Source organism: Bos indicus, chromosome 15, assembly GCF_029378745.1.
Source record: "Bos indicus isolate NIAB-ARS_2022 breed Sahiwal x Tharparkar chromosome 15, NIAB-ARS_B.indTharparkar_mat_pri_1.0, whole genome shotgun sequence".
Taxonomy (NCBI): domain Eukaryota; kingdom Metazoa; phylum Chordata; class Mammalia; order Artiodactyla; family Bovidae; genus Bos; species Bos indicus.
The window spans coordinates 5,448,982-5,474,132 of NC_091774.1; the positions used below are offsets into that span (position 1 = coordinate 5,448,982).

Consider the following 25,151-nt stretch of genomic DNA (forward strand, 5'->3'; position numbering starts at 1 on the left):
ATGCAGCACTTGGATGCAATCTCAAAAACAACAGAATGATCTCTGTTCATTTCCAAGGCAAACCATTCAATATCACAGTAATCCAAGTCTATGCCCTGACCAGTAATGCTGAAGAAGCTGAACGGTTCTATGAGGGCCTACAAGACCTTCTAGAACTAATACCCCCCTCATAGAAAAAAGAGTCCTATACATCTTAAATATAATAAAGGACACAGTATTTTCAGTATAAATTTGTTCAAATGCAGGTGAGATTAAAAAGTAAACAAAAAATTCATAGGCCAAGAACATCTTATTAGAAAGATTTAATCCAAAAATGAATTGATTAAAGCTGTCCCTGTTAAAAATGTATTACCTGTGGAATCCAGCCCATAAAACAAGGGAGAACTGACGATACACTAGGAGAATCATGCTGATTTTCACAAAGTCGATTTCCATCAAAACTGCATCCTTCCAGCAGTAAGCCACTGATCTGCCACAGAGATATACAAATCATTAAAATACATATTACAGTCTGAAATGACAGGAGTTACTCTATTATATCTTCAGAAGGAAGGCGACAATTTCCATTGTAACTATACATTTCAAACAGTGTTCAAACAAAGACTATGGTATTTTATCTGAGAATAATGAAGGAGAAGGCCTGGACCAGTGTTCACTATGAGCTTTAGGCTTAGTCCTGAATTTTAGCAAATAATTGAGAAAAAAATACTTATAAATGTCATCAGTTATACAACTGCATGTACCTTGGCACTAGAATAATAGAAATATAATGACAAAAGCCAAAATGTTACTCTTTTTCCAGGAAGGGGAAAGATAAGCACAAAGCACACTAGAGAAAAAAACAAGTGCTCCTTGCTTGGAATTCTGACATCATTTTCTAAAGAACAGAACAAAATTCAGAAAGGTTAATGCAAAATAATTTTTAGCAAGTCACACACAGCTGAAAGAAGAATTAAAAAAAGGAAAAAAAAGAGTTCATCTCTTGGGGACTTCCCTGGCAGTCCACTGGTTCAGAACCTGCCTTCCCCACTGCAGGTTTGATGCATGCAGCAGGGCACCCAAAGCCAGTGCTCTGGGACAAGCCAGACGGATAGGGTGGGAGGGAGGTGGGTTCAGGAAGTGGGGACACATGTGCACCTGTGGCTGATTAATGCCGAAGTATGGCAAAAACCACCACAATATTGTAAAGTAATTATCCTCCAATTAAAATTAATAAATTTAAAAAAAAAAAAAAAACCAATCTGTCTTCCATGGGTTCAATCCTTGGTCAGGGAAGTGATTCCACATTCCACAGGGCAACTATACTCACATGCCTCACCTAGTGTAGGTGACAGCAGCTCAGTCACGCCTGACTCTTTGTGACGCCATGGACTGCAGCCCACCAGGCTCTGTCCATGCGATTTTCCAGGCAAGAATGCTGGAGTGGGTTGCCATTTCCTTCTCCAGCTGCAACTAGAGACACAGCCAAAAATATATTAAAAAACAAAAAAGGAGTTCATCTCTTACTCTAAATTATTAGTATAAATTTATGAAATTATGAAAATAAAAATATAAATATTTTGATAATGTTAGCTTCATATTTCTTAAGTTCATTCTTTCAGTTTCTAGAAAATAAAACAATCTTATAAATATTGTTTAGTGCCTTTGAAGTTTTAACATACTATAGAATTTTAGCGGTAAGGGAATGCATGAAGTTCAAAGAGCTGAAATCATTTTCAACTACATTATAGTTAGAGGATGGTTATGGGAAGAGTACTAGTAGAATATGCCTTGACAAACAGTTCTGATTAGTTGCTTTACCATAAAAACATAAACAACTTGTTTGTCAGTGAACGAGTTGGGATAAAAACAGAATTACTGAATCCCTAAGTTCAATATTCTTTCTGTACCACTGATATGATGTTATAAGGCCACTTTAAGGGTTGCTTAAGTATCAGACCAGATCAGATCAGTCGCTCAGTCGTGTCCGACTCTTTGGTATAGCCTTGAAGAAAAGTAAATTAAAATTTTTTTAATTAATTTAATTGGAGGCTACTTTACAATATTGTAGTGATTTTTGTCATACATTGACATGAATCAGCCACAGGTGTAGATATGTTCCCCATCCTGAACTCCCACCCTCTTCCCTCCCCATCCCATCCCTCAGGGTTGTCTGAGTGCACTGGCTTTGAGTGCCCTGTTTCATGCATTGAACTTGGACTGGTGATCTATTTCACATATGGTAATAAATATGTTTCAATGCTATTCTCTCAAATCATCCCACCCTTGCCTTCTCCCATGGAATCCAAAAGTCTGTTCTTTACATCTGTGTCTCTTTTGCTGTCTCGCATATAGGGTCATCGTTACCATCTTTCTAAATTCCATATATATGCATTAATATACTGTATTGGTGTTTTTCTTTGACTTATTTCACTTTGTATAATAGGTTCCAGTTTCATCCACCTGATTAGAACTGATTCAAATGCGTTCTTTTTAATGGCTGGGTAATATTCCATTGTGTATATGTACCACAGCTTTCTTATCCATTCGTCTACTGATGGACATCTAGGGTGCTTCTGTGTCCTGGCTATTGTAAACAGTGCTGTGATGAACACTGAGGTACATGTGTCTCTTATAGTTCTGGTTTCCTCGGTGCGTGTGCCCAGCAGTGGGATTGCTGGGTCATATGGCAGTTCTATTTCCAGCTTTTTAAGGAATCTCCACACTGTTCTCCATAGTGGCTATACTAGTTTGTATTCCCACAAACAGTGTAAGAGGGTTCCCTTTTCTCCACACTCTCCAGCATTTATTGTTTGTAGACTTTTTGATAGCAGCCATTCTGACCAGCATGAGATGGTACCCCATTGTGGTTTTAATTTGCATTTCTCTGATAATGAGTGATGTTGAGCATCTTTTCATGTGTTTGTTAGCCATCTGTACGTCTTCTTTGGAGAAATGTCTGTTTAGTTCTTTGGCCCATTTTTTTATTAAAATTTAAGTGTTTACTAATTTCAGTGCTCGAAAATTCTTCCCTATCTAGCCTATCCCTTCTCCAAGGGATCTTCCCAACCCAGGACTCAAACCGGGGTCTCCTGCATTGCAAGCAGATTCTTTACCAACTGAGCTATCAGGGAAGCCCTAGTAAGTCCCGAGGCAACATAATTCTTCTCTTTCAGAAATTTCACTGAGGTTTGAGCTCAAGTGGTCTCTATAGAAATTTGTAGAAGCAGTCCCCACAGATAGTGTCACAACTTGACTATGTAATACGCATAGTATACATGCTATTGTCGGTGTTCCATCACTAAGTCACGTTCAACTCTTTGTGACTCCATGGACTGCAGCACGCCAGGCTCTTCTGTGTGTTACCTCCCAGAGTGTGCTCCAATTCATGTCCACTGAGTTGGTGATGCTATCTAACTATCTCATCCTCTGCTGCCTCCTCTCCTATGGCCTTCACTCTTTCCCAGTGTCAGTCTTTTCCAGTGAGTTGGCTCTTTGCATCAGGTGGCCAAAGTGATGAAGCTTCACCTCCAGCATCAATCCTTCTAATGAATATTCAGGGTTGATTTCCTTTAGGATTCACTGGTTTAATCTCCTTGCTGTCCAAGGGACTCTTCTCCAGCACCACAATTTGCAAACATCAGTTCTTTGGTGCTCAGCCTTCTTTATGTTCCAACTCTCACATTTGTACATGACTACTAGAAAAACCATAGCTTTGACTATATGGGCCTTTCGTTGATAAAGTGATGTCTCTGCTTTTTAATACTGTTTAGGTTTATCATACCTTTCCTTCCAAGGAAGGAATTTACCTTTAATTTCATGGCTTCAGTTACCATCTGCAGTGATTTTGGAGCCCAAGAAAATACAATTCGCCACTGTTTCCACTTTTTCCCCATCTATTTGCCATGAAGTGATGGGACTGGATGCCATGATCTTAGTTTTTTGCATGTTGAGTTTTAAGCCAGCCTTTTCACTTTGTTCTTTCACCCTCATCAACAGGCTCTTTAGTTCTTGTTATATTGCTATCACCTGCAATATGATATCTGAGGTTGTTGATATTTCTCCTGCAATCTTGATTTCAGCTTCTGACTCAGCCAGCCTAGCATTTCATAAGATGTACCTTGAGCGCATGCGTGCTCAGTGGCTCAGTTGTGTCTGACTCTTTGTGACCCTTTGGACTGTAGCCCACCAGGTTCATCTGTCCAAGGTATTTTCCAGGCAAGCATACTGGAGTGGCAACTGGACAACTGACAAGTGGAGTTGTCATTTCTTATTCCAGGGGCTCTTTCTGACCCAGGGTTTGAACCCATGTCTCCTGTATTGGCAGTGGATTCTTCATCACTGAGCCACCTGGGAAGACCGGATGTATTCTGCATTTAAGCTAAATAAGCAGGGTGATAATTACAGCCTCGTCATGCTCCTTCCCAAATTCTGAACGAGTCTGTTGTTTGATGTCCATTTCTCTTGCTTCTTGATCCACATATGGGTTTCTCAGGAGACATGTAAGGTGGTCTGATATACTGCCACCTCTTTAAGAATTTTCCACAGTTTGCTGTGATCCGCACAGTCAAAGGCTTCAAGGTAGTCAATGAAGCAGAAATAGACGTGTTTCTGAAATTCCCTTGCTTTCTCCATGATCCAATGAATGCTGGCGATTTGATTTTTCAATATGCATATACAGAGATAAAAACTGAGATATATATTGAGTTTTGAGCTCAACTGGACTCTACAGAAATTTGTAAAAGTAGTCTCCACTGACAGCATCACAACTTGACTATGTAATATGCATATTGTTTTAGTGAAGTCACTAAGTCATGTCCAACTCTTTGCAACCTCATGGACTACACAGCATGCCAGGCTCCTCTATCCTCCACTATCTCCCAGATTTTGCTCAAGTTCAATTGAGTTGGTGACACTATCTAACCAAGTCATCCTCTACCACCCCCTTCTCCTTTTCCTCTTTTAACCAGGGGGTTTGTGGGGTGTTAAATACTGTCCTTTAGAGCCTTATTTCAATAACTGACACTACTGACCATGTAGTTGCTTGATCAGACACATGGGAGACATTCTTGGTTCCATCTTCTGAACTTCCGATATACTATCAACTGCCAATGGCTGTCACCACCTCTAATAAAATCCTCTAAATTTGTCCTTTTCTCTCTCATCCTCTATCGTTCTCCAACTCCAGAATTTAAAGAAAATTAAAACATGGACTTTCAAAAAGCAATAGCTATTGTTTATATAATAAAATTATAATATTGATATATTAGAGATTGGAGTGGTATCAACAAATGGAACCCTGTTTCATCTGTAATTCTGCACCAATGGAATGAGAAAAAGCAGAGGCCTAAAATACTACTTTTTTTCCTGGAAAAAGATAGTTTGATGGATGTGATAGATCTCCAGGCAAATGTACTTGTTAATACCAAACACAAGAATTTGGAAGGCTTAACTCCTAGTTATGACAGTACTAAGGAGCCAGCTACACCAGATGCAGGGACTACCTTGAAGGCGCGGAGCAGAATATGTAACCCAAGAGAAGAGCATAGGAAGGCACAGTATTCAGCCCTGGGCTCCTGACTCAAACTCATAATCAGATAAAGTGACACCTTTCCTGGAAAGGGAGGAGTCAGGTAGAAGGTAGAGAGTCAGGTAGGAATGTCTAGGAATATGAACATTAGTAAATTAGTAAATTTTAGTAAATATTCCTCCACATGGAAAAACTACAGGAAAGGGAAATAAAAGTTCTCCTCTAATATCATATTTAAAATACTTGGAAAAATGCCTGATATACAGTAAGTGCCCAAAGAATAGCTATTGCTATTCATTTAAGCTAATCCATCTACTAGTTTCTAGACATTATCTTATCTAGAATTATCTTATATAGTGCATCCATTTAAATAAGACAAAATAAAGGTTTTACTGGAAATTATTTGGATATGTCAGCAAATTTGGAAAACTCAGCAGTGGCCACAGGACTGGAAAAGGTCAGTTTTGGTTCCAATCCCAAAGAAAGGCAATGCCAAAGAATGTTCAAACTACTGTACAATTGCACTTATTGCACATGCTAGCAAAATAATGCTCAAAATTCCCCAAGCTAGGCTTCAACAGTATGTGAACCGAGAATGTCCAGATGTTCAAGCTGGATTTAGAAAATGCAGAGCAACCAGAGATCAAATTGCCAACATCCATTGGGTCATAGATAAAGCAAGAGAATTCCAAGAAAATATTATTCTACAGTAGAGGTGACCTTGATTCTGTAACAAACAGTGGTATGAAATAAAAAGATGAACTTGATCTAGATGTGAAAAGACATAAGGCACACAATAACCAAACACAGTGTCTGGACTTTGACCCGAATCTGAACACACTATTGGAAATTATTTTTTTTTTTAGACAGTGGTAAATATTGCTGTGAACTAGCTATTGCCAAGGAGTGATGCCAAGGAAATATTGTTAATTTTTGTATGTATATGAGAAATTTTTTTTTGAGAAATGGAGAAGTAAAATGCCTGGACTTTGCTTTAGCAAAGACAATAAAAAAAGAGAAAAAGAAGAAATATCTCTAAATCTTGAAAACTTTGAATATAGAGATTCATTTACTATTCTTTCCTCTTCTGTATTTTTTTGTTTAATAAGAAAAATAACTAAAAATGATTGGGAATAAACTTGAATGCCAGAAAATGTTTAATTTTCTCTAGGGAATTTCCTTCTCTGTTTAGAGCTACTGTCCAGTACAGTAGCCAAGGTCACATATGTTATTGAGCACTTGAGATGTTACAAGTCTGAAATGAGATGTGCCATAAATACAGAATATATGATGGATTTTAAGGACTTTGTATAAGAAAAGAGAAGGTAAAATATGTCATTCATAATTTTAAAATATGTATTACATGCTGACGGAGAAGGCGATGGCACCCCACTCCAGTACTCTTGCTTGGAAAAATCCCATGGACAGAGGAGCCTGTTAGGCTGCAATCCATGGGGTCGCTAAGAGTCGGACACGACTGAGCGACTTCACTTTCACTTTTCACTTTCATGCATTGGAGAAGGAAATGGCAACCCACTCCAGTGTTCTTGCCTGGAGAATCCCAGGGACGGTGGGGCCTGGTGGGCTGCCGTCTATGGGGTCGCACAGAGTCGGACACGACTGAAATGACTTAGCATAGCATAGCATAGCATAGCATACACGACTGAAGTGACTTAGCATAGCATAGCATAGCATTACATGCTGAAATAACAATATGTTGTATATATTAGGTAAAATAAAATAACACTAAGAATATTTTTATCTGTTTCCTTTATATTTTTAGTGTCACTACTAGAAAATATAAAATTATGTATGTGGCTTGATGTAGGTTGAAGAAAGGAGAATATGCTAGGGAAAGTTATATTCCAGAAAGAAATACAAACAGGTTTCTTAGAAGTTTTTGAAAGCTGGGGAAGGACTAGAACAGTTAATGGAACTTAGTACATAATCCCAGCACTTTGAATCTTTTTCAGTAAGGTGTCAAGGAAAGTCAGAGGTTTTAGAGTAGAGACACTTTCCAAACAGGAAATTGCAGCCAGTTCTCAGCCTCCTACTGTATTTGGAGGGCATGAGAAGATAGCATTAAGTTGGCCAGGCTATGAAACAGTATAGTCAACTAAGAATTCAAAGGCTTTATTTTTCTTTTTGAGAATTTTTATCCACTTATTTATTTTTGGCAGTGCCGGGTCTCTGTTGCTGCATGGGCTTTTCTCCAGTTGTGGCAAGCGGAAGCTACCCTCTACATGTGTTGCGCAGGCTTGTCACTGCAGTGGCTTCTCTTGTTGCAGAGAATGGACTCTAGAGTGTGGGCTTCAGTAGTTGCGGCACGTGGGATCAGTAGTTGCAGCTCCCAGGCTCTAGAGCATAGGCTCAACAGTTGTGGTGCGTGGGCTTAGTTGTTCCCTAGCATGTGGGATCTTCTGGGATCAAGGATCAAACCTGTGTCTCCTGCACTGGCAGGCAGATTCTTTACCACTGAGCCACGAGAGAAGCCTCTGAAAGCCCATTAAACTGGTGTAAATATAATAAGACACTCTAAGCACTTAATGCTACAAGAATATCAGATTTAAAACCTTTGATTGCTGCAGTCATTTAAGTTTTTAAGAAAAATAATTTTTTGTTGACCTAGTTTTATATCACATTATCTTGCAAACACCAAATCATTTTAGAGATTGACTTTCAGAGAAAATCATATTGCTAAGCATTCTTAAAGTTCCCCCATGATTTAAAAATAATATCTACTTGATAATGACAATATAAGGATATTCACATTAAGTGCTCAGTTTTAAAAATGAAAACTATTAGAAATAGATGTCTTAAAATGACAAAAGCAAACAAGTGGGACCTCATTAAACTTAAAAGCTTTTGCACAGCAAAGGAAACTATAAGCAAGGTAAAAAGACAACCCTCAGAATGGGAGAAAACAATACCAAATGAAACTGACAAAGGATTAATTTCTAAAATATACAAGCAGCTCATATAACTCCATACCAGAAAAACAAACAACCCAATCAAAAAGTGGGAAAAAGACCTAAACAGACATTTCTCCAAAGGAGACATACAGATGGCTAACAAACACATGAAAAGATGCTCAACATCGCTCATTATTAGAGAAATGCAAATCAAAACTACCATGAGATATCCCCTCACACTGGTCAGAATGGCCATCATCAAACAGTCTACAAATGATAAATGCTGGAGAGGGTGAGGAGAAAAGGGAATGTTCTTAGACTGTTGGTAGGAATGTAAATTGATACAGCCACTATGGAAGACGGTATGGAGATTCCTTAAAAAATCTAGGAATAAAACCACCATGTGACCCAGCAATCCCACTCCAAGGCATATATGAAAAATTGAAAAAGACCAAAATTGAAAATGTATCCCATTGCTCACTGCAGCACTGTTTATAATAGCTAGAACATGCAAAAAACCTAGATGTCCATAGAGGGATGGATAAAGAAACTGTGGTACATATACACAATGGAATATTACTCAACCATAGAAAGGAACACATTTGAGTCAGTTCTGATGAGGTGGATGAACCTAGAACCTATTATACAGAGTGAAGTGAGTCAGAAAAAGAAAGATAAATATCATATTCTAACACACATACACAGAATCTATAAAAATGGTACTGAAGAATTTATTTATAGGACAGCAGTGGAGAAATAGACATAGAGAAGACTTATGGACACAGGGAGAGGGGAGGAGAGGGTGAGATGCATGGAAAGAGTAACGTGAAAACTTACATTACCATATGTAAAATAGACAGCCAATGGGAATTTGCTGTATGGGTCAGGAAACTCAAACAGGGGTTCGATCAACCTAGAGGGGTGGGCTGGGAGGGAGATGGGAGGCAGGTTCAAAAGGGAGGGGATATATGTATACCTATGGCTGATTCATGTTGAGGTTTGACAGAAAAGAGCTAAATTCTGTAAAGCAACTATCCTTCAATAAAAAAAAAGAGGTCCTGTCACTGAATACTGGTTGGTCTATTTGAGTGGAAAGATGAAGAGACAGAGGTTGTATTTTGTATTTTCCTTTGGACTATAATTATCATATTTGGTAGACATAAGGCCATAGTAATGCCAATAAACTATTTCAAAATGTCAGTTAAAAATAAAAGAATTATTTAAGGGTTTTTTGGTGGGGAGGAGGTAAGGTTTCCACTGCTGGACTGATAAGCTACAACTGGCAGCTCACACTCATTTGGGGAAGATGTGTCTGAAGCTTGTAACTCCTAATTCTGATGAGCCCATTCTCCTCATGAAACCTCAAATGTCTAAACCTCCAATTTCCTCATTGTTTTAACTTTTATTTCCTAGTAAGCTCTAAAAGAGAGGGAGTTGAAATACAAATAGTATAATAACCACTTGGTAAATGGGCCAACCCTAGCCTGGCATGAAGCAGCCCAAACGACCTGGCAAGCATAAGTGGCTTTAATATGCTACTAGGTCCCAAAGGAGCAGCAGCTTTCAGGTATCTCAGACAACTGTGCAGTATTAACAAGAGTATAACGTGTTTAATAAGCCTGATTTGCCAAGGTAGAAGACTTGATTTTGCCCTTTGTGTTTGGCAGCATTGCCAGTAAAGGAGCGAACTGGAAGCGGCCCAGGTTTGCCAGAGCCAAACTTTCACAGCCTTGGGCAAGATCAAGCATGCAGGCTGAACAGGTGTTTGATTGATGCATTTTCTGGTACTAAGTTTCAGAACTGCTGTTAACAAGTAACAAATCAATAATGGAAGTGAGGAAATTTTAGAGGGCCACATTCAGGATCTAAAAAAATCAATATACATACATATTCTCTTAAGCGGGTCTAAGGGGTATGAGATATTGATTGATGTGGGAACTATATAGCCTTGCTTGAAGATTTCACTAGTTGAATTCAGTCTAGGGTGGTAGAGACTGAAAAAATTTAAAGCCAGTTAAGTTTTACAGTGACAATAAAATTCAAATATAATTCAAATCTAAAATTTTCCTATCAAAACAATCCTTTCATTGAAAATTTGATTGAAAGGAACCTAAATCAATTATTTAAAACTTATTGATTATGCCAACTGCAGTGAGGGGTTGCAGTTATAACTATAAAAAGTTATAAAAACTTTTAATCTGAGAAATATAAACTGCAGGTAAGAAATTAGGAAATATGCTCCTATTGTTTACATGAATGAGGGGCCAGAGAGGAAAAATTCTGTTGAATCAACTCAAATCCCATATGAAGGGATTTTTTTTTAAAGTTTAAGACATAATTCTATAAAACTTATTCCTAAACATACTGACCAACAAATATTTTAGTTTTTAACAATAAAGTTGCTTTTATAAATTTCAAATGAAAAATGAAAGAATTCTGCTTTACTAGATAAAAGCAAAGAACTTTATACTAAAACATACTTTTGTTTCTAATTAAAAACACACACACTGCCTAATAAAACCTAATCCAAATCTAGAGAAATAAATAAACACACACACACATATATAGGTTTTCAGAGACCTTGTAATAAACATGTCAAGGAAATTATTATTTATATCCATGATAAAAGAGACAACAAAGGCTCAGACTGCTCTATTAATTACTTTAAAAAGTCACATGGCTCTGTTTTGGGTGACTTAAGATTAGAATTGTGTTTTATGTCAGCCTCCCCCCCTCCCATTTATAAAACAAAACATATACACTTGGGATTTTCTGATTGTAGATAATTTTATTTCATTTTGTAAGAACAGGGGGATAATAGTTTGGGAAATATGAATACACCTTGACACAGAATAAAATAAAATTTGTTCCCCTTGTTTTTTATAGTAGTTTACCTAAATAACGATACTACATTCTATGTGTATGCTAAGAGACCACACAATCAGGTTAAGCGCACGGTTCATGGGTTTCCTCCTTCTCCTTAATGACTAGGCCACAGTTTATGTATACCAATAATAATTAAGGTAGCTTTTATGGGCTAGAGATTAAGGTTAAAATGCAAAGGATGAACAAGAACCTGCTAATTTTGCTTCAAGGGAGAATGTTTCTGTAATCTATAAAGCCAAAAGGGAAAGACCTAACTTATTGCCAATGATCGAATCTCTGGCACACTGTACATCACAGTTGATGTTAATAAGGCCGGTTATAGTGCCTCTCCTATTGTTGGTCCTCCACTCAACAATTCAACTAGAGTGTAATTAGTGTTTATTATGTATGAGGTTTCGCTGGAGGTATTTGAGATACAAGAAAACTGAAAAAAAAAAAAAAAAAGACTATTCTCATGGGGCTTACATTCTAATAGAGTAAGACAAACAACAAATAACAAATATAATAAATTATACAGTATGTTAGAAAGTAGTAGTGATATGAAAAGAAAATCGTTGGCCTGGAAACTAGGATTATGAAACAGAACTTCTGATATGTCAGTTGCCTAAGGTTAACTAAGTTAAAGAAATATAGTCTTACATTAATTGTGTGTGCGTGTGTGCACGCGTGCACATGCTCAGGCATGTCCGACTCTTTGTGACTCCACGGACTGTAGCCTTCCAGGCTCTTCTTGTCCATGGGATTTCTCAGGCAAGAGTATTGGAACAAATTGCCATTTCCTCCTCCCAGCGGATCTTCCTGACTCCAGGATCAAATCCGCATCCCCTTTGTCTCCTGTGTTGCAGGCAGATTCTTTACCCACTGAGTCATCAGGGAAAGCCCTTACTTTAATTATGTGTTAAAACACTGAACTAGATGCTAAGGATCTGAGGATAGATAAGACAGTCTTCGTCTTCAATGACATTTCAGTCTTATAAGACAGACCAATATATAGAGATAACCATACTAAAACATGCAGCATCACGTACTGCTGTTCAGTCACTAAGTCGTGTCTGACTCTTTATGACTCTAGGAACTGCAGCATGCAAGGCTTCTCTGTCCATCACTATCTCCCTGAGTTTGCTCAAACTCATGTCCAGTGAACCAGTAATACCATCCAACCATCTCATCCTCTGTCATCCCCTTTTCCTCTTGACCTCAATCTTTCCCAGCATCAGGGTCTTTACCAATGAGTCAGTTTTTCGCATCAAGAAGGCAATTCTATGTGTGAGAATGTGAAAAAGGAATGGTAGAGATGTGAAGAAGATGATGCAGAAGAAGGCTGGAGTTGCTGGGGAAAGGATTTCATTAGTTTTGTCATTATATTTGAATGGATATTATTATCTATTATTGCAAGAATAATGAATGCACTTTTATCAGTAAAGCTGCTATGAAAATTTATATGGCAAAAGATGGTTTAATTTTTTTTTAACATGGGAGGTTTGATTTTAGCAGACACCTAATGCATTAACAAACTGTAAACTATCTAAGGACAAGATTTAATTTAAAATTTTAATATACATTTACACGTACTTTGAAAGTGACAGTTGCTCAGTCGTGTCTGACTCTTTGCGACCCCAAGGACTATAGTCCATGGAATTCTCCAGGCCAGAATACTGGAGTGGGTACCTTTTCCCTTCTCCAGGGTATCTTCGCAACCCCACATTGCGGGTGGATTCTTTACCAGCTGAGCCACAAGGGAAGCCCAAGAATACTGGAGTCGGTAGCCTATCCCTTCTCTAGTGGATCTTTCAGACCCAGGAATCAAAGTAGGGTCTCCTGGATTGCAGACGGATTCTTTACCAACTGAGCTATCACATACTTTACTGTATAGCAAGTATTTATTACCTTGAATGTTGGAAGAGGTAATAGAACTTCAAGATTTATATCATTTTTTAATGAGTTATATTTTCAAATATGTTATATTCCCAATATTCTTATTTTTGTATTAGAATAGGTTGTATTTTGTATAGCTTGCTTCATGTTAAATCTTAACTTACTTTGATTTTTCACATAGGTAATACAATCTATTTCTTGTGACTTTGAGACTGGAGGAGAATTTCTTTATCATAGTTGGTACTTATATAATCTTTGACTCAGATAAATATGTAAAATCAGTCTAATACCTTAATTTGAAGCTTTGCTTCCTGTAGGCGACCTTTCCATGATGCCACAAATTTGAGGCTATCCACAGAACAGACCATAGCTCTGTAAAAGTGAAATGTCAAATGTCAGAAAGCAGTAATTTGCAGGAGCTATAGAATATATTGACTATCACTCTTAATGCAGGTATATGAGGGGGGTTCAATAAATGTTTACCAGCTCAACTGAAATATTGATATTTAGAATAAGATCTCAAGGTGCAACAAATTTGAAGATCCCCTAAAGCACAAAAAACTACATTTTTTCCCAGTGTATTTTTGGAAGGGTCTCTTTCATTACATTCCAATTTGTCTTAAAACAGTTTGATCTTAACCATCAAATACTGTTTCCCAGAAAGAAGCCTAGTCAGCACTGTCTAAGAGAAATTTCTACAAAAAAGATGAAAATATTTTCATTCAGTTCAAAATGGCAGTCACTACTCACATTCGGCTATTGAGAACTACAAATGTGGCTAGTATACTGAGAAATCATATTTTTTCTTTGACCCCTTTTTATGGGATTGTTTATTTCTCCTGATATTAAGCTGAACAAGCTGTTTATATATATATTTTGGATACTGACCCCTTGGCCATTATTGCACTGTTTGCAAATATTTTCCCCATTCCATTTTGTTGATGGTTTTCTTTGTTGTACAAAAGCTTTTAAGCTTAACGAGGTCCAATTTGTTTGAGACCCTCTGTATTTCCTATACTTGGATATCTATTTCCTCTTTCAGGTTTTTGAAGTTTCAGCATAATTTCCTCAAATACATTTCCATTCTTCTCTCTTCTCCTTCTGAAGCTAATATAATGCAAAAGTGAGGATACAATGTTCTCAGAGATATTTGTTTCTTGAATTGCTTTTTTGTTTTCCTTTCTGGTGTTCTGACTGGATGATTTCCATTATTCTATCTTCCCAGATTGCTTATGTGTTCCTCTGTATCAGTTAGTCTGCTATTCATTCCTTTTAATGTTTTTTTTTTTAATTTCAGCTATTGAATTATTTTTGACTGGGTCTTTATATTTTCTGGTTCCTAGTGAAGAAGCTCATATTTTAGATCAATTCCTTTTCCTAATTCAGTTAACAGTTTCACTTCCAATATTTCCAATAATTTATCTGATAAATTGTTTATTTCTCTTTCATTATCTATTTTTTCAGGGGTTTTCTCTTGCTTTTTTCAATTAGGAGTAGCTCCTCTGGCTTTTTCATTTTACTTACTGTTCTCTGCCTCTATGAATTTAGGTGAAACAGTTACTTATTACATCTTGAAGGGGTATTCTTATGTGGGAGTATCTTGATGTAGACCCCATGTGCTCAATGCTTTTGATGGAAGAGCTAGATCTGATGTGGGTGCCAGTCACGTCTTTCCTCAGAGTGTGCTGTCAGCTACCACTTTGGTAAGGCTTGAATCTGAAGACAGAGTTGGCCTGGGGTTTGAGGCAAAACTCCCTCTGTGGTCAGTAGCCATCCATGCCCTATTAAGGGAAGGGTCTGATCCTCTGGCTGGAGTGGAAGACCTGTGCGTCAGGCATGAGCTGGCTCCATTCTCATTAAGCCTATGTCTTGCTCTCTCCCTACACCAGGAATTTTGTCTCTGGAGGGGAGTGCTGAAGCAAGTGAGCTTCCTGTGCTTAAAGCTGCCCAGTGTGCTGACTACGTAGGCATCTGTGGTTCCGCTCAGATATAGCGCATGGTCAAGTCATTCCTGCTCACATCTGCCCAGATCCAGCGCTGTGCTGAGGCATGGACTGAGGGACGCCAGAGTGTTTGCTTAGCTTGGGCTGTGGCGTGTGATGAGGTCGTTGCATCAGACCATGCACCCGCTACAGCAGCCCTCTCTCTGCCCTGTGGTGGGGGCAAGGCCTCTGTGTCTCTCACAGCTGATCACATCTTCAACACCTCTATGTTCCACAGGGGAGGCAGGGCCTGTGTGGTTTTCTTTCACCCCCATGGGGTGGGAAGTTAAGCCGTAGGATACAGTAGCTGCTCTCATAAATCCGGGATGCTTCTGGGGCACCAATCGAGTAGGTGCCAACAATGGCCACCACAGACCCCCCAGAGTCCAGCTCAGGACCGAGTCCCCTCTGCCTCCTAAGGCACAGTCTTTTCCTAGGTCCTGGTCACCTCAGATCCAGGGCCACACTGTGGCACGGAGCGTGTGGGGCCAGAGATTTGCTTGGCTCAGGCCGGGGTGTACAATGAAGCAGTCACGGGAAGCCCAGCAGCTGCTCGAGCAGACCTCTGTCCACCCTGCCTCAGGGCTAACCAGTGTGCACACACTTGTCTTGCATGGAGTCCCGCCTTCCTCATGCTTTCTGTCTGTCCCAACAGTCCTCCAACCAGCAAAGGGGGTTTGTCTCCTCCATGCAGGACCCCAGGAATTGGATGCCCAGTCTGTAGTTCGATGTAGTATGAGGGTCTGCCCATAAAATCCCCTTTTCCCTGAGTCTCCCTCTCAGGGTCACAGGTCCTGACTTGATTGCTTTTCTTTCCTTCCTACCCAATTATACGTGTTTTTTTCTTACAGCCTTGGTTATAAAGGAGTTCTTCTACCAGTTTCCAGTGAGTTTTCAGTGAGAATTGTTCCACACGTAGATTATTTTTGAAGTGTTCATGGGGGGATGTGAGGTCCACATCCTCCTACTCCACCATCTTGGTCTCCTTGCTGCTGCTGCTAAATCATTTCAGTCGTGTCACACTCTGTGCGACCCCATAAATGGCAGGCTTAATCTTATTTAAATTCATTAAAATTTAAATAGCTCTATTTAACTTCTGCCTACCATACTGGACACAATAGGTCTAGAAAGATAAATGACCAAAATGTTAAAAATCAGAGTTTGTTTGTTTGAATTCTAATAAAAAATCACATCATATTTCAAAAGCAATGTTCTCTAAAAGTTAACTGTTATTAACAGTAAAGTACTAAGAAATAACACAACTATTTGGATTCAACAATAAATTTATTTCTTGACAATCAAGCAAATGTGATCAGAAGTGAACAAAGTGTGCAATTAACCTCTCAGACAAATAAGTACTTCACTCTATTTACCTTGCAGTTTCCTGGCGAAGAGCGTTGAGAAACGTGTCTGGATGGAAGAGTTCTGATAGGTCAAGTGTGTCAGAGAGAAGAGTCTGTTTTTCAGCTCTCTCTACCCAGCTCTAGAAGGAGGGAAATACACAAATACACATTTAAAAACTTTGCAGATTTGAAAGATAAATATCTATTAAAGAATAACTATGCAGAAATCATTTTCAATGAGGAAGTAATGAAATTTCCAAATGCTCTGAAATGATGTGTAGGGAAAAAACTTCCACTGTATGTTATGAAATCTACTGCAGCTTTTTGGCATAATATCCATCTATCACACAAAAAAGCTTCTTTGCACAACCTTTTGTCAATACTTAGTGTTAGCTGCTCAGTTGCGTCCAACTCTTTGCGACCCTGTGGACTGTAGCCTGCCAGGCTCCTCTGTCCATGGAATTCGCCAGGCAAGAATACTGGAGTGAGTTGCCATTCCCTTCTCCAGGGGATCTTTTTGTTAGTAGAGATCTACTCAGAATAAAAAGTGCAAAATATGACATTTAATCTCCTATACGGCATTTAAGTCTGGACTAGTACTTCTTTTACTGATGACTCACCTTTCAAAGTATGCTCTGGAGATACTGAGCATCTAGGTCTAAAACTAGAATTCCCAAGGTTGCTAATTCTGGATTTGTGTTCAAGATTTAATAGTAAATTTGCCATTTTACTAAATCAAGTATTATAGTGGACAGTAATGTCCAAGAAAAAATAATTTTTTTTTGTTAAAACATGTTTTTTTAAATAGTCTTTTCTACTTATCTACTACTTTGTAAATCAATTTATACTCCATTTGGAGAAAGAAACATTATCATAAAGTATGTTTGATAAGTATAATGAAAGATTGATATTTGGAACAAATAAAAACAACAAAGTCGAGTGCAAATTTGTTATATGCTTTCCATGTATTGGCCAATTTTATGCTTACCACAGTCCTGATGTTGGTTAATATCCCCATTTTACAATCAGAAAATGGAGGCATGGTGAGGTTAAGGGCATGCCCAAGGTCACATAGTGTTGGAGTCAGATAATAAACTCAGATGATTTGTTTCTCTGTAATATTTCCTGGCAGTGCTATTGTGCCTTAAGAGATAGATAGCTTTACTGACAATTTCTTAATCAGTTTGCTATTTCAGCTGGTACACAGTGATGGTACTGCAGCAACTTTCCGAACTCTCATTTACTCAGTAATTAATTTTGCATGATTTATAAAGTCTAGGAAAAATAATTTATTTAATGTATTACTGTGTAGTGGAGAAGGGACTCCTCCACTGGGATCACTCTAGTATTCTTGCCTGAGAAATTCCATGGACAGAGGAGCCTCGTAGGCTACAGTTTATGGGGTTGCAAAGAGTCAGATCTGACTTCGCAACTACAAGATTATTGTGTAGACAGGCTATTTCATGCCCTATAACACTCTGTTATCCATCCAAGCATTTATATCTGTCAGCAGGTCTAGAATAGGAGAAATTAAAATCTCCAAAGCTAGTGTGCTTGCATTAATTAAAATCTTCATGCATTTGACTACTATTCCTACCCTACAATGAGTAGAAAAAAGTTCCTATGTCCATCCTACCAATTGATAATATGTTGATTTTAAAATGAGAAAAGACTATATTTTTCTTTTTAAATTTTTATTGGAGTACAGTTGATTTATAATGTTGGATTAGTTTTAGGTGTACAGCAAGGTGAATCCTTACACAAATACTATGTATATCCACTCATCTTTTTTTAGATTAAAAAAAAGCATAGACTTCACAAGTTATTACTAAAAAAGACACAAACAGAATATCTGACGAAAATGTGTTCAGAACCAACTATGTTAATGGTTAAATTTAAGATTTTGGACTGCTGCTGCTAAGTCACTTCAGTCGTGTCCGACTCTGTGCGACCCCATGGACGGCAGCCCACCAGACCCCGCCGTCCCTGGGATTCTCCAGGCAAGAACACTGGAGTGGGTTGCCATATAAAGTTAATTATGAGGAATTATTTAAAATTTTAAAACACTTGTTACTAAAATAAATCATTCAATCAAGACAAATTTATAGATAAATCAATTATCTATTTGGGAGGAAAACATTCTTAATTAAAATAAAGCCTAAAGCCTAGATTCATTTCTATTCTATTATTCCTCAACTCCCCAAAATATAAATATAAATAGATATATATGGATTTTTTTAAAATATAGAAATGATTAAAAAGATATCTCTTTAACAAAGTATAATTACTTTTTCTTAGATATTATCCTTTTAATAATGACACTTTTAAATAACAGTCCACAAAGTAGATATACCATAAAGCATTTATTTCTCAATTAAATAATTTAAAATTACACATAACAAAGATTATTTACTCCTTATCAAATATTTTATATCTGCCTTCTATTTTCATTAATCACAAATTATGCTTCCATGATCAATTTTTATTGTAAATATTAATTCCTATTATCTTAAAACAACTATTTTAAAATAATCAATTACTGTATAAATATATAAAATTATACTATTATTTCAAAAAATCCTTTAATTTTTAATTAAAAAACTCCAAGAGTTGTTGCTAACAATGGATGTGCATGGGTTCAAATTAATTGAAAGTTAGAGTGTGGCTGATAATCAGAATTTTACTTCATTAAAGTTTCAATTAAAATAATTAGTCAAGAATAAGCTTCTTTAGTAAAAATGTTTTTATTAATCTATAGTAACAATAACATGTTGGTCTATTGAACTAAAGCAAAGGTATATTTGACAAGATAAAGTTTAAATAAAAAAGATTCTTTTAATGTATAATAATATCTTTGAATAGGAAACTACACAAAATAAATAGCCAGTACAGGAGTGAGTAGCAGTTCCCTTCTCCAGGGCATCTTCCCAACCCAGGGACTGAACTCAGATCTTCCGCATTGTAGGCAGATTCTTTATCAGCGGGGCCACTGGGAAAGCCTTTAAAATTTTTAATAACTACATTAAATCTGCTCATGAATGTTTATAGAAGCTCTTATTCATAATCGCCAAAACTTGGAAGCAACAAAAATATATCCTTTAGTAGGTGAATGGACTCATCAACTCTGTTATATTGTGACAATCGAATATTATTCAGTACTAAAAACAGATGAACTATCAAGCCATGAAAAGACATGGAGAAAACTTAAATGCATACACCTAAGTGAAAGAAATCATCCTGAAAAAAACTTTACATACTATATGATTCCAACTATATAACATTTTGGAAAAGGCCAAATTGTGGAGACAGTAATAAGATCAGTGGTTAGCAGGGATGAGAGAGCAGAGAGATAATAAATAGGAAGAACAGAGAATTTTTAGGGCCGTGAAAACACTCTGTATGTTATTAAAATAATGGGTATATGCCACTGTATGTTTGCCCAATGCACAGAATGCTAACCATCGAGTGACCCCTACGGTAAACCATGGGCATGGGTGATTAGATGCGTCAACACAGATTCACCCTTGGTAAAAATGTACGGTTCTTCAGAGTTGATAATGAGGGAGTCTATGCATGTATTGGTGCAGGGAATATATGGGAAATCACTGTACCTTCATCTCAATTGTGTTGTAAGCCTAAGATTGGTCTAAGAAATAGTCTTTTTTTTTAAAAAAATGACATTTATATTCATTTAAAAGAACAGAAATAAAGACAATTAAACAGCATAATCTTTAATGAGCTTTGGACTGAGCTTTCAACAAAGTTACAGATATTACTGGTAGTTATTTTCCAGTAAATGTTTCTCCTTTATTCCACTCCAGATTACAGGCCGTGCTCTTTTTAAAGGACAATGCTTGAGACTAAACATAAGACCTGTGCCTCTCCTATGAGACTACATATCTATAATTCTTCAAATGCTATATAATAGAGGTAATTATGGATGTAAGCAAACAAATAATAGAAGTGAAAAACTTAGTGGGGTTGGACAATTTCTTAAATATTATAAACACACACACACACACACTAAGATTCATAGACAGAAAAACTTCTAAGCTGGATGAACCACAGAGATCATTGACATTTCCTTACTACAATATATAGAAAAAGATTTTTCCAAGGTGATACAAGAAAATTTAAAAATACTGCAAGATTTTATTTTAAAAAGGCTAATGATGAAGTAGAATGCATAAACAGAAAGGGCATTCCTTCACTCATTCAGAAACACTTGCTGAAGGCAAGGAGCTTATCAACTAGTTAGGAGAGACCAAACATGCATAAATCGCTGTGCTTAAAGAAGTAAGTGGAAAAATCATACTAGACATGAATAATGTATCGTGAATGATCTGCTCCTATATGGACCAAAATATATAGAATTTTGAAGGAAAAGGCTGTTCTGCTAAGAATTTAACATCTAGTTAACTTACCGTTCATTTGTAAATACAGATGAGTATCATTCTTTATGCCAGAGTTCAGAAAATAAATAAACCATACCTCTGTATCTTTTTTTCTTATAAATACTACTCAAAAATGTTCTCCAACTGTTCTATATATTACTCAAAATTAAGATTTTTAAAGATGTAGGAGTAAGTTAAATCATTTAAATACACATATAAATCTAAATGGTGGTTATCATAGACCACTGGGGAATGGAAAAGTTCAATAAACAGTGCTGGTGGAAAATGATTAACTTTTTGGAGGAAAAAAGTTTAAAATTTAATTCTTATCCAGCCTAAATTTATGTTAATTGCATTCAGAGTTGAACTAATATTGAAAAAGAGAAAGCCAATTTAAGACAAAGGAAAAATAAGATTATGTCTGATTAGAAAAATAGATTATAAAAAATTCTGTATATAAAAATTATCATAAAAAAGGTAAAAGCCACTGAAATTAAATTTGGAAAAAAAATTTTCCACAAATATGGAAATGAATTCAGTTCAGTTCAGTTCAGGTATTCAGTCGTGTCTGACTCATTGAGACTCCATGAATTGCAGCATGCCAGGCCTCTCTGTCCATCACCAACTCCCAGAGTTCACTCAAACTCATGTCCATCGAGTCAGTGATGCCATCCAGCCATCTCATCCTCTGTCTTCCCCTTCTCCTCCTGCCCCCAATCCCTCCCAGCATCAGAGTCTTTTCCAATGAGTCAACTCTTCACATGAGGTGGCCAGAGTACTGGAGTTTCAGCTTTAGCATCATTCCTTCCAAAGAAATCCCAGGGCTGATCTCCTTCAGAATGGACTGGTTGGATCTCCTGGCAGTCCAAGGGACTCTCAAGAGTCTTCTCCAACACCACAGTTCAAAAGCATCAATTCTTTGGTGCTCAGCTTTATTCACAGTCCAACTCTTACATCCATACATGACCACTGGAAAAACCATAGCCTTGACTAGATGGACCTTTGTTGGCAAAGGAATGTCTCTGCTTTTGAATATGCTATCTAGGTTGGTCATAACTTTCCTTCCAAGGAGTAAGTGTCTTTTAATTTCATGGCTGCAATCACCATCTGCAGTGATTTTGGAGCCCCCCAAAATAAATTAGTAACATTAAAATAACTATAGATTGCATACATGCTTATTGAAACATAAAAGATAGTATCATTCTTCATAGTTACATTAATTTAAAAAAGTAAGATATGCTTTTAGTCCTTCAGAATAGCAGAATGACAAATGATAAAGCTCAAGTGTTGGCAAGTACACTACACAGACAAAATTTTTGTGGAGTATACACTGGTGCAATATTTTTATAAGTAATTTGATTAATGTGCCAAAAGCTTTAAAAATATTCAAGCCATATTACTCAGTAATTCCTTTTCTTGGGATGTAATTAAGGAAATAATCAAGAGATTATTAAGGTTTGCTTATTTAAGATTATTTGCAGTATGAAGAAATCCGTTGCTGTTCAGTCACTCAGTTGTGTCCAACTCTTTGCAACACCATGGACTGCAGCATGCCAGGCGTCCCTGTCCTTCACCATCTCCTGGAGCTTGCTCAAACTCAAGACCCTTGAGCCGGTGATACCATCCAACCATCTCATCCTCCGTTGTCCCCTTCTCCTCCTGCCTCCAATCCTTCCCAGCATCAAGGTCTTTTCTAATGAGATGGTTCTTTGTATCAGGTGGCCAAAGCATTGGAGCTTCAGCATCAATCCTTCCAATGGATATTCAGGGTTGCTTTCCTTTAGGATTGACTGCTCTGATCTCCTTGCAGTCCAAGGGACTCTGAAGAGTCTTCTCCAACAGCACAGTTCAAAAGCATCAATTCTTTGGGGCTCACCTTTTTTATACTACAAGCCTCACATCCATACATGATTACTAGAAAACCATAGATTTGACTAGATGGACTTTTGTCAGCAAAGGAATGTCTTTGCAGTGATTCTGGAGTCCAAGAAAATAAAGTCTGTCACTGTTTCCATTGTTTCCCCATCTATTTGCCATGAAGTGATGGAACCAGATGCCATGATCTTTGTTGTCTGAATGTTGAGTTTCAAGCCAGCTTTTTCACTCTCCTCTTTTACCTTCATCAAGAGGCTCTTTAGTTCTTCTTCACTTTCTGCCATAAGGGTGGTGTCATCTTCATATCTGAGGTTTTGATATTTCTCCCGGAAATCTTGATTCCAGCTTGTGCTTCATTCAGCCTGGCATTTCTCATGATTTACTCTGCATAGATATTAAATAAGCAGTGTGACAGTATACAGCCTTGACATACTCCTTTCCCAATTTTGAACCAGTCCATTGTTTCATGTTCAGTTCTAACTGTTGCTTCTTGACCTGCACACAGGTTTCGCAGGAGGCAGTTAATGTGGTCTGGTATTCCCATCTCTTGAAGAATTTTCCACAGTTTGCTGTGATCCACATAGTAAAAGGCATTAATGTAGTTAATGAAGCATAAGTAGATGTTTTTCTGGAATTCTTTTGCTTTTTCTATGACCCAACAGATGTAGGCAACTTGATCGCTGGTGCCTCTGCCTCTCCTAAACCCATCTTGAACATCTGGAAGTTTTCAGTTCAGATACTGCTAAAGCCTAACTTGGAGAATTTTGAGCATTACTTTGATGGCATGAAAAATGAGTGCAATTGTGTGGTAGTTTGAACATTCTTTGACATTGCCTTTCTTTGGGATTGGAATGAAAACATACCTTTTCCAGTCCTGGGGCCACTGCTGCGTTTTCCAAATTTGCTGGCATATTGAGTGTAGCACATTAACAGCATCACTTTTCAGGATTTGAAAGGAATGCATGTACACCTATAGCGGATTCATGTCAATGTATGACAAAACCAATACAATATTGTAAAGTAATTAGCCTACAATTAAGATAAATTTATACTAAAAAATAAAATAAAAATAAAGATAGCAAAGTAAGAAAAAAAAAAAAGAAAGAAAGAGCTCAGCTGGAATTCCATCACCTCCGCTAGCTTTGCTCATAGTGGTGCTTCCTAAGGCCCACTTGACTTCACACTCCAAGATACATGACTCTAGGTGAGTACAACATTGCGGTATCTGGGTAACTAAGACCTCTTTTTGTATAGTTCTTCTGTGTATTCCTGCTTCCTCCTCCTAATACCTTCTGCTTCTGTTAGGACCATACTGTTTCTGTCCTTTATTGTGCACATCTCTGCATGATATGTTTCCTTGGTATCTCTAATTTTCGTGACAAGATGTCTAGTCTTTCCCATTTGATGTTTTCCTCTATTTTTTTTCCTTTAATTAAAAATAGAAATTATATATAACGTATATGTGCTGTGCTTATTTGTCCAGTCATGTCCCACTCTTTGCAACCCATGGCCTGAAGCCCGCTAGGCTTCTCTGTCCATGGGATTCTCCAGGCAAGAATACTGGAGTGGGTTGCCATGCCCTCCTCCAGGGGATCTTCCCACCCAGAGATCAAACTCAGGTCTCCTGAATTGTAGGTAGATTCTTTGCTGACTGGGCCACCAGGGAAGCCCTTATGATAATGTACATAAAATAATATAAATTAGCTAATTAAATTACGGTACATGAATACAATAAAATATATAACAATAAAAACTAGTGTTTGAAAAATATTTGATGACATTGGAAAGTGTTCATTACTTAATATATTTATCAGAATGTATACATAGTATTAGCCTAATTATGTAAAAATAATTGAACACATAAAAAACATTGATGAAAGTCATAATCAACTTACATCATTTCAACTGGGTCTGGCCCAAACTCTACTAACGACTGTCTTTATTGATATTTTATAGCAATTATTTGGTATAAGATGAAATACATTAGTAAACTATGACATTTTTATTTTGTTTTAATGAACTGTGTTTCTTCAAAAAATGGTTTAAGACAAATAAATAATTCAGGCAATTATTTTTCTCAGTGTGACATCTTTTATGCTTCTTCATCTTTTCTCAAAATTACTTAATATAAATTACAGATTTAAGGATTTGAGAACAAATTCATCTAGAATTAAAATCTAATATATCTGGAATGAAATTAAGTACAATCCGTCATTAACTGGAGTAAACAACACATTAAAAGTGATTAGCAGGTGGACGACTCTGTACATAAGAAGTTTCTCAGTTTATTGGACAAAAAGATAGTAATAAACTGCAGCTCATCAACAGGTAGATTATCAGGAATTATACTGGAATTAAAACTTCAGAATTAGTTT

The 25,151-nt window shown here is 37.2% G+C and overlaps 1 protein-coding gene across 2 annotated transcripts in view; it reads right to left on the reverse strand.

Moving 5' to 3' along the window:
- The window catches only part of DYNC2H1 (dynein cytoplasmic 2 heavy chain 1), a 397,795-nt gene that overhangs the window by 16,409 nt on the left and 356,235 nt on the right, over positions 1-25,151 (reverse strand). For both annotated transcript variants that reach the window (XM_070803297.1, XM_019975614.2), the window contains 3 exons: positions 16,538-16,647; positions 13,473-13,554; positions 353-469 (listed from right to left, as the gene is read on the reverse strand). In XM_070803297.1, coding sequence (XP_070659398.1) covers positions 353-469; positions 13,473-13,554; positions 16,538-16,647 — 309 coding nt within the window. The remainder of the gene's footprint in view (positions 1-352; positions 470-13,472; positions 13,555-16,537; positions 16,648-25,151) is intronic.